The sequence below is a fragment of the Lepidochelys olivacea genome (assembly GCF_965140295.1).
Source record: "Lepidochelys olivacea isolate rLepOli2 genome assembly, chromosome: 10".
In the NCBI taxonomy this organism is placed as follows: Eukaryota; Metazoa; Chordata; order Testudines; family Cheloniidae; genus Lepidochelys; species Lepidochelys olivacea.
The window spans coordinates 4,889,622-4,900,005 of record NC_140420.1 but is presented as its reverse complement, the minus strand read 5'-3'; the positions used below and the strand labels follow the sequence as shown (position 1 = coordinate 4,900,005).

Sequence of the window (10,384 nt, the reverse complement as noted above, 5' to 3'; positions counted from 1 at the left end):
CTATTCCAGAGCAGATAACTATTCTGGTGAATTTCCCCATGTAGACAAGCCTGGAAACTTGTTTCTTTATTTTATTTTTAAGGAAAAACCCAACTTTTATTAAAATTGACTTTATGTACCCCGGGAATTTTTATAGTTGGGTGGACCGAGTAAATGCATATATAAATGAGTCGCCATTAAGCAGGGGAGATCCTGGCTCCACTGAAATCAATGGCAAGGTTCCCACTGATTTCAGCAGGGCCAGGATTTCATGGGAGGTCTTTTCCCACTCCATACTCAGGAAAATTCAGGATATTTTGGAAAGGGAATTTCTTACTCCCTGAAAGTAACATGTACGACATGACTGATCACTCTTTTATACAAGAAGTAGTTCAAGCCCAAATCTTACAACTGTGGTTCAGGAAAAGCTTCGACGGAAGTACATGGCTTGATTACCCTCCTTGTATATGTTGCTAAGAGCAACTGATGTAGAAGCAGAAGCAGCTGAGGTGAGATATTCTTTGAAATGTCCACATAAATGCATTGTGGTACTATATCCAGCCAACTTTGGTTGCTCATGTCAATTTCTTTTGTTTTTTCATCTTCTCAGGGAACGTCTACCTTATCATTTTCAAAGGAAAACCTACAAATTTTAGGCAATCTTTCCTGTGCCCTCAATGGCTCCGACATTGCAAAATCTGACCCGTACATCCTAACAATATTGCAAAGCTGCATGTCGTTCACTCAAGACCAACTGACAGCCATAGAGCAGCAGCTAAAGAACAAATACAGGTACGTCATACATGGAGTCATGTTCTAAACTTCTTTAGTGATGTGTTATGGACTCATTCAGGCTGGATAGGATCTCCTCAGTGAACCATCTTCTCCAGTGGTTCTCAATCTTCTTCATCCCAGGAAACCTCTCTCATCTGGCATATTTGGTATTATGGGGAAGAGCAGGGTGGTCACAACCCCCTGGGACTGCAACCCCTAGGCTGAGAATCCGTGATCTAGTCCATACCCCTGCACTGGGGCAAGACTGATATCTAAGGCATTCCTAATGGATGGGTGTCAAGTCCATCTTTGGATGTCTCAAGTCAGGGTGATTCCAGCATCTCCACTGATATGGCAGCTTTCTCGGTTGCCTAACTGCTGTTATACTAAATAAGTTTTTCCAAACGGTGAACCTCAGATGTCCTTGCTACTGCAACTTCTCGTTCTGGCCTCAGTGCCCAGTGAGAAGAAGTGATCCCTTTCCTCTTGAGACCACACCATTGCCTATTTATACACCATTATAACAGCACCTCTCATTCTACTGTTCTCCTGCTTAAACATGCCCAGTTTTTCTCAAAGACTTGGTCCTCCTCTGAATTCGCTCATTTGTCTGTCCCAGACTGACTTCATAGTTTTCGTTGGGCGAGTTCTTTCATTCTTTACAATTGAAGGCAAAGACTCTAATAAACTGAAAGGAATAGTCTTCCCTTGTATAGTGCCTTTTGTCTGAGCTCTCCTGATTGACGTGCAGGCATCATCGGGTTTCTGTTATGTCTCTGCAGACGCGTTCCATCGGGCATGAGATGCATTTTAATTTCCCTTCCTGCACTGAGTGATCACATCATTAGCACGAGGATGTTTTGATAAGCTCAGGGCATATACAAAATACACCTCTTTCCTTCTCAGATCACCTTCAACATGGACAGTCAGCACCCTGACAGACATGGGTATTCTTGCCAGTGGTCTGACGAGCAGTACACTTCAAAGGATCTCAGAGGTACTGTACTGTTATGGAACATCAGCCCTATGTCTCGTGTATGTCAGGAGAAGCAGCATGACCTAATGGATTGAGCATGGGACCAGGCGACAGAAACTCCTGGGTTGTAACCCTGACTCTGACCATGATTTGCTGTAAGGCACTGGGCAAGTCACTTATCCTCTGTGTCTCTGCTCCGTGTGTTAACCTACAGGGATATTGTGAGACCCAGGTAGTTGAAATTTTAAATATATAGAGCCCATCCGTGCTAAGTATTGGTGCCATTATTAGTGATCTAATATAAGCTGGGAGCTTCATACACCTGTTTCTACAGTTTCTGCACAGTTCTGTGAAGTTACAGAGTAAAATGTAGGAATATTGTAATCAGTTTAAAAGAGGATGGATTAGGAAACTGAAAACCATTTCTCCAGATCTCCTAAAAACCCCAATATACCTATCCCAGCAGCTGCTTTTCTATAAAGTTCTTTTCTTCCTAACCAGACAGAGAAGACACAATTTTTCCCTGATTTCTTGAGCCAGTTGAAGACCTGGAATAGGAACCAATTCACCTATATTCTGAAACAGCTTGCAAACCCTCAGCGGCAAAAACGAGCTGCAAGTACGTACTGTGTGTGATATGCCCTGTGTTGGCTAGGTCTCATTTCCTCTAGTCTAATCTCCCTTTCTCCTCTGCTCTCATGTACCACAGCTGCATCTTCTCAGGAAATGCCAGCTCCTGCTCGGTAGATACACAAGGTCTTAGAATGGAATCTGATGCTGCCAATTAACTTCCATCCAGTACGGTGGAAGGTCAGCACAGGTTACAGCTACGGGTCTCTCCTCCTTTGCTTCTCCTTCCTCTCTTCCCCCAATGCCTCCAAAAGGCTCCATGTGAATCCCTCTGGATGAAATGGCCACATCAGAAGCGATGTCACAACATATGCCGCTTCCCCCCCCACACAAGGGCTGAAGGTACTGCCTCAGCCATGATTCTAGCCCTAAGCTCTCCGAAATGTCATGCTGGGAGATATTTGCACAGAGTGGAATGAAGGCAAAAAATACACTAGATATTTTAATGGTATCTCTTTCTCCCAAGCAGACTGCACAAGAACTCCATTGACAACAGAAGTAGTGGTGAAGCAGAGAGACCTTCTAGCTTCCAAGTACACATCCAGCAGTGATCTGGATGCTTGCCTGCCTGATGATGTGCTGAGAAAAAACTTGGAAACTTTGGGGAAGATGGAATTTCAGGACCCTCTCCTTCAAGTGCTAAAATTGAAACTGGACAAGGTAGCGTAGAATCTGGAACAGATTGGGTGAGATATGCGGAGGACGACTTGTTGGGGCAAAAGGGTAACGTTGAAGGATGGCTTTTGAGGGGGTTGTTTGGGTTTTAACTTTTCAGTATTGTCAGTTCACTGACTCTAACAAGGACATTTTCCATATCTACAGCACCTTTCCAGCGAAGATCTTAATTCATTAATGTTTGCAATGTGCTCTAAGTCTCATAACACTCCTAGCTTCATTTTACAGATGGGGACACCAATGCTGAGTGTTTTAGGCCAAATTTCGTAAACAATAATTGGCCTGATTCTCAGGGGGCCTGAGCGCTTATAATTTCTTGAAAGTCTATGAGACCTGCGTGCTCTCGGCACCTCTGAAAAGTCAAGCCACCTATGTAGGTGCCGAACTTTGAACACCCATGTTTGAAAATTTTGGCCAAAAGTCACTCCCTGTATCAGGACCGGGAATAGAACCCAAAAGTCCTGATACCACATCCCCAGCTCTTACCACTCCCTTCCCCTTAAACACAGTTAGGATATTGCATCAGGATTCAGGAATCAGTTCATAAGAAGTTCAACAAAAAACATGAGCCATTAAAAATAAAAACACACGACTGTGACTACTGATGGTGGATTTGGAAACTTAGGAAGGTGTATCAAATCCACCTGTTTACCCACTGGATTTTGAATCAATGTCAGTGAATCCTGCACACTTCAGTAGATCTTCTTGTACACATTAGCTTCATATCCACTTGAGAAGTGTGTGCACTGAAACAACGCAGGCATATGCTGCCCGTCTGCTCACTGTATTTTGTGCTACAAACAGATCTTTGGCACGCTGCCTGAAGACTATCTTCCACTATTAGGAAACATAGCCAGGATGTATACCACAGCTGAAATTGCTAACTGGAATATCACTACAGCCGAGACTTTATCAGCCCTTTTGACAGGAACATCATGGCAACAGGATCTCCCAAAGGTAAGACACATGCGAGCAAAACATGACAAGTGCTGTTAGGACACTAATTAAAAAAATAAATCAGTGATTAAAAAATGGATACTGTTGCTGCCTAAACAATGTGACACCTCCACACACACACACACACGGAGTATATTGTATGCAGTACTGGACACAGCATTCTACTGAACAGAGATTGCTATTGCCCTGGAAACAGTGATCTTGTTACTTGTCTGGCCCCATCCGGAGAACTGTTTGCAGAGCTAGGGAGCTTCCACTCGAAGGAGGTTATTACATTAGAAAAGGTGCAATGTAGGGAAACCAAAATGATATGGGGTCTCCAAGATTCTCGAACATGAGGTTAAAGGAAACAGTCTTATTCTGATTGGCAAAGAAGAGGCCACAAAAGGGAATGTTTCAAAACTATGAACAGATACCAATAAAGATGATAAAGAAAAGTACACTCTCCTGTTTTAAATGGAGACTTTAATCAGAGCATTAGGAAATTAAAAGCCACTGTGGATCTCAGACACAGATCTTTCAATCACAGGGTGATAAATACATGGAATCAGCTATACTGGAACGTGATGGTAGCAGTGAGTATAAATGGAGGTCAAGAGACACCTAGAGAAATCTGGGAAAAGGGGATTTAAAATACTGGCGGAAAAGCAGAATTGTGGGAATAAACTTGGGACCCAAGGCAGATTTTTCTTTGTCTTAAAATGTCTTGTTGATTTAGCACTTACTATAAAAGAAACGTTTTGATGTGGCAATGGGTTAGGTGATAGAGATGAACATTATCTTAAATTACTTGAATGGCTGTCACCAAATGCAATTTTAAAATTTAAATTAATGTACTTTTTTAACACTCATCGGTTTACCCTAACTGTCATACCTGCAGGTTAAGTCTCTGGTCACTCGGCCTCTAGAAGCTAATGGCAATCAGTTTGATGGAACAATACTCACACTGCTGGCTCCACACATCTGTGCTTTGGAAGATACTCAGATAAAAGCAATCAGCAGTGAGGCCATCAGGTACCTTTGTGAATCTTTTAACCATGAGACACATTCGGGGTAAGTGGGTTCTGTTTCTTTCTTTCTTCTTTTAATAGCGGATCAAGAAATCTACACTTAGGACTTGCTTCTTTGTAGCTCGGACTGGGCAAGAGCTCAGGAGGATTCGTTGGTGTTGTACAAATTCTGATAGTCTCCTTCTGACAGTCACAAGCCCCAGGGGAGGGCTCACCAGCAGTTTGGGGAGAGGGAGAAAGGCAGGGCATTATGCAGCCTCTTTCCTATCTAGGACCCCAAGTTTCTTCTGCTGTGCCATTACAAGAGCCCTGTGAGGCAGGGCAATGCTGTTATCCACATTGTGCAGGGGCACCGACAGTCTGAGTGACTTGCCCAAGGTCATACAGGGGGTCTGTGGTAAAGCTGGGAATTGAACCTGGGCCTCCTAAATGCAGGTTAGTGCCCTAACCACTTCCTCTGCCAGGGTTTTGGTTTTGTCAGGGTGTATTTCACCCAGCTATGCACATGCTGATTGCTAAAACTGTTGACAAATACAAAAGGTACATCTCTAAAACACTGCCTCTCCAGAGAGACCAGCAGGCCCATGAATACCTCGCTGTGTTCTCAGCGCCAGAAGAACCTCCTCTATAGCCAGCTGAGAGCTGCTTACGAGGAGAACCAGAGCTCTCCAGACGCCTACTACCAGCTGCTGAAGCCTGCCATTGGTGAGTCCCACTGTTGATGCTGGCAGGGCTGAAAGAGGCAGGTCGGCAGTAGCTAATTGTGTCCCGTGTGGAGGGCTGAGAGACTCCAGCTCCGGCCTTTGCCAGTTGGGACAGTGCATTTGGCTTCTGCAGGTACGTCTACATAACAAAGAAAAACCCACGATGCTGAGTCTCAGAGCCCGGGGCAATTGACTTCAACTCACAGGGCTCTGCAGGGCTAAACATAGCAGCGGAGACGTTCCCGCTCAGGCTGCAGCCCAGGCTCCGAGACCCTCTCCCCTTGCTGGGTTTCAGAGTCCGGGCTCCAGCCCACGAATCTATGTCAGCTGACCTGGGCTCTGAGGCTCAGCACCACAGATGTTTCTTTGCAGTGTCAATGTATCCTGGGGGAGAAGGAAGGAGAGTCTAGCGGCTATGGTGACCTCTTCAGCCACCTTCAGAGCAGCACTTAGGGGAGGGATGAGATAGGTCAGGCCTTAACACATAAGGACCACTTGTGGAGTGGGTCAGTAAATAGAAGCTAGAGGAGGAATACCTGGTGGCTCTGAAAGGAACCACTCCCCCACCTCCTCCCACCTGTGCCTCGGGGGGAAAAAGGTGATTAAGAATTGCAGTCAGCAATGTGACTGACTACTATCATCATCACAGGTAATTGCATCCGTCAGGAAATATAGACAATGTGTCACCTTGCATTTTCTTAGGAGATGGGCCACATTTTCAAAGTGACTGTGGGAGTTTGGGGCACATAGGCCTGTGTTCATTCACCATGGTGGTGTGTGCAAACTAGGCACTGGTGTGGGAAAATGGGTTTTTAAGTGCCCCTGCGGTGATTTTAATGCACAAGTGCCTGATTTAGAAGGACAAGAAATGACTAGAAGGTTAAGGGGTGTCTTGACATACTTGGGAAGAGAATCTCTGATACTAGAGGGCTCTTTAATCTAGCAGACAAAAGCATAATAAGTAGGGTGACCTGATAGCAACTGTGAAAAAATAGGACAGGGGGTGGAGGGATAATAGGCACCTACATAAGAAAAAGTCCCCAAAAATGGGAGTGTCCCTTTAAAAATGGGACATCTGGTCACCCTAATAATGAGATTTAATGGCTGGAACCTGAAGCTAGACAAATTCAGACTAGAAATATGACATTTTGAACAGTGAGGGTAATTAACCACTGGCACGATTTACCCAGGTATGTGGTGAATTGTCCAGCCTTTGAAGATTTTTAATCAAGATTGGACGTTGTAGCAGATAGGAATAAGGTCATATCCCTTTAAATAGTTTGAGCCTTTTAGTGGTGCTGACCATGTTCGGTATCTGAGAAGCGCAGAACCCACCCCGAGCACTAGTGCGTATGTACAGCTAGGCCTTGCATGGATGTGCAGGGGGATACCAATGAACAGCACCGTTTTGTTGTGCACGTGCACACAAGCGAGCATCTACCATCTAAAATTTGGCCTCGCGTGCGGCTGGTCATGGCATCACTGACTGCATCTAATTTCCTGTTTCGTGGCAGTGGTGGGCTTTGCCTCTGCGGGTACCTGCAGAAGTGGGCAGGATCAAGGCGGCAGAGTTAGCATGAAAACATTCCAGAGGCACCAGCTTTTACACACACTTTTTAAGAAGAGGAAAACCTTGGCTCCAGACACATTCATACCGTGTCGTTGAGCCGCCTGAATTACTGGGCCACTTTATGATGTGACAGGGTACTGGCACCCCTCGCTCCCGCCCGTTGCACACAACAGTTTAGTCTCCTGAGGGCTGCTGGGCTAGGTGCAGAAGTGGCAGAGTGTTGTTTATTTGCCTGTAATATACAGGCGTAAGCCTAGATGATCTGGTGGGCCTGTCAGGCCTGAAACTGTACGACTCTATGGTTCAACGACACAAAATGGGATGGGAAGGTTTTGTGGGATCTTGGCAGCTAGACACAGCTTCTGCTTTTCTTCTTTAAAGGCGGAGCCCCAACCAAGGATCTGATCAAATTTGCTTCTGGTTACCCTGTCATGGACATAGCCACATTTACAGTCCTCAACCCAGATGAAGTCCAGGTGGGTGGCGTTTTCCATCGGGAATAGCAATTAATAATCCATCAGCACTGCCTGCTCTGCCAGAGCTTTTTCCTGAGAGAACAAAAATGTCACTCCTGATCCGGCAGTTTTTAGGCAAGACTCCCATTGACTGCAAGAGAAAAGCAGTGATTGAAATGAGAATCTTTCCTAGATTTCAGGATTGGGGACGAAGCAGGCCCCATTGTCACATGTGACTACATAGTAACTGCCAGTCTGGATCAGACCCAATGTCCATTTAGCCCAGTGTCCTGTCTCCAGCAGGGGTCAGCACCAGATGCTTCAGAGGAAGATGTAAGAACTCTGTAGCAGGAAGCTGTGGGGTAGCCTGCCCCCGACATTAGGTCTCATCCTGCTCTCTAATAGTCAGGGAGCCGCTTAAGCTCTGAAGCATGAAGTTTAACATCCCTTCCAAAATGTTTGTTCTCATTAATTATGACAATTCTGGATATTCTTAGCTATATTAATGTCTAACCCCTTTTTGAATCTTGCTCATTTCTTGGCCTCAAGGACATTCTGTGGCAATGAGCTACGCTGTCGAATTATACAGTGTGTGAAAAAGTATTTCCTTTTCTCTCTCTCTCTTCAGAAGAAAGGAGGGTTTTTTATGCCCTTAGTCATTCTCATCGTCCTTCTCTAAGCCTCCTCGGGGTAGCATGAACTCCTTGCACACTGACATTTTCCAGTCATCTATCTTTTTGCTTATCTGCATAGACTTTGCACATTGTGTGTATATTGCCATCGCCAGAGGATTAGACAAGAACTCCAGACAGATCTCTTATCTAAACCTGTTATCTGCCTTGAGCTGTAGGTACCTTCGTTTGGTTTTAAATTTTAAACCAACAAAATATTTGATCAGTTTTGCATTTAAGTGCAGAAATAATGTAAAACTGCAGTAGTCAAAAATCAGCCAAGGTATGCTGATGATTTAATTAACCCACTACATAGCTCAGCTGTTTTCTGCATATAGGAAGGCCAGAATTGTCTCAACGAAGGGTCGAGATTTTGGTTGCACAGGATTGAAGGACAAAACAGACTCTAAGTCAGAGTAGTCTCCCACACAGGGGATGCTGCAGGTGCTTTAGTAGTGAGGAGCACTGGAGTAGCAGGGGCTATTGTAGGGCAGAAGTGAGGTGCATTAGCAGATCTGTAGGTAGGGAGCCCAGAACTAGGTTAGTAGAGGGACATTGGCAGAGCTGAGCAAGAAACCTTAGCTGATGTTGTCAGTCTGCCATTATGTAACTTTTCTGTAAGCAGCTTGGAATTATTTCACATTAATGTACCTATTTTTATTTCTTTTCTGCTGTAGAAATTAAGCGCTCAAAATCTGAAAGATTTGCTAGGAGCTAATCTCCCAGAGTTGAACAATTTAGCTGATGACCCTGTGGTGAAAGCTTGGACCCAGGCACACAACCAATCAGAGGTGAATTCTTTAGGACTCCTTCTTGTAGCTGGACTTCCAGACAAGCCACCTAACGGTTTTATAGATATTCCATCAGGTAAGCAAATTCACGACAAAAGAGCCAAGGGTACTCGTGAAATATATGCCTCAAAAAGCTATTCACTGAGCTGTACCTAATGCTGATAAATAAAAGTGCACCTGTGATGCAGATGCATATGACAGGCTTAACTTTCATATATTTTGTACAGTAGAACTATAAGATTACCCTTAATTGGTACATAACACGTGGGGGGGGGGGGCGGGTTTTAAATGAATTCACCGAAGGTAGATTCTCTCATACATTCAGTTCAGTTTGTGGGGCAGAGTACTAGGTTATGATATGAGAGAGATGTTAGGTCCTGATCTTGCAGTGGGGTCTGCTCATTGTAGGATCAGGACTTTAAATATTAGTTTGTTGAAAATATTGCAGGAATCAGAGATTGAAAAGCCCTATCAGATTAGATCTAGTCTGTCACACAGTCAGGATTGTCCCATACCATATTCTCCAGTGGTTTGCAGGTCTAGTTTTAAAATGACTCAGGAGATGGTTTTCACCCCCTTCCTTGGAAATCTATTTTACATCTCAATAGATCTATATTAGAATGTTTTTCAAATGGTGGTTATGGGACACATATTAGGAGGTATGGCAGTTAAAGCCTTGAATTGAAGGGATTTATTGCCTGCAGAGATGCAACAGAACTGATGTGATTTTTAAAATTTTTCTTTCAGCACCTCACATACCCAGAAGAGCAACAACATATGCAAAAGACCACATGTTCCAGCTTTTCTACTGCATGCTCTTCCCCTTGGTGTTAAATGCTTTCTTGTAGGCTGTATCAATATTTGCCAAATATTAAATGGTAATATTCTGGGGGGACGGTGAATTACAATGATTTATCTAATTGGCATGGTTACATTCAATGTATATATGTCTCAATGTTCTTAAATGTACATTATTCCATTAGCCTACCATCATCACACTCAGCACTGCCGTTGGTAAGGTGCTTAAATAAATGCAAAATATATGCCTAATCCTGCAAACTTCATTAGGACTATTGACAGTTAGAAGCACTACCCACGACAGTGTTTTCAGAATCAGGTCCTAAATAATTATAATTAAGTGTTGTTATTCTTCGCATGCTAATGATCATTAGTAATACATGTCATTTTCCAG

At 44.0% G+C, this 10,384-nt stretch overlaps 1 protein-coding gene across 1 annotated transcript; it reads left to right on the top strand.

Moving 5' to 3' along the window:
• The first annotated feature begins 2,603 nt into the window (after positions 1–2,603).
• LOC311526975 (mesothelin-like protein) lies at positions 2,604–10,304 on the top strand. The gene is made up of 8 exons (XM_084640487.1): positions 2,604–2,701; positions 2,829–3,019; positions 3,839–3,991; positions 4,872–5,005; positions 5,570–5,706; positions 7,657–7,751; positions 9,079–9,268; positions 9,940–10,304. The coding sequence occupies exons 1-8, from the start codon at positions 2,635–2,637 to the stop codon at positions 10,038–10,040; spliced, it is 1,068 nt and encodes a 355-aa protein (XP_084496613.1). The 5' UTR covers positions 2,604–2,634; the 3' UTR covers positions 10,041–10,304.
• The last annotated feature ends 80 nt before the right edge of the window (positions 10,305–10,384 follow it).

Excerpts from the sequence above, each read along its gene's own strand:
- LOC311526975 (XM_084640487.1), top strand. The coding sequence starts at position 2,635 with ATGAAATGGCCACATCAGAAGCGATGTCACAACATATGCCGCTTCCCC. Across the intron at positions 5,006-5,569 it reads ATCAGCAGTGAGGCCATCAG|AGAGACCAGCAGGCCCATGA; the intron begins GTACCTTTGTGA and ends CTGCCTCTCCAG. Across the intron at positions 7,752-9,078 it reads TCAACCCAGATGAAGTCCAG|AAATTAAGCGCTCAAAATCT; the intron begins GTGGGTGGCGTT and ends TTTCTGCTGTAG.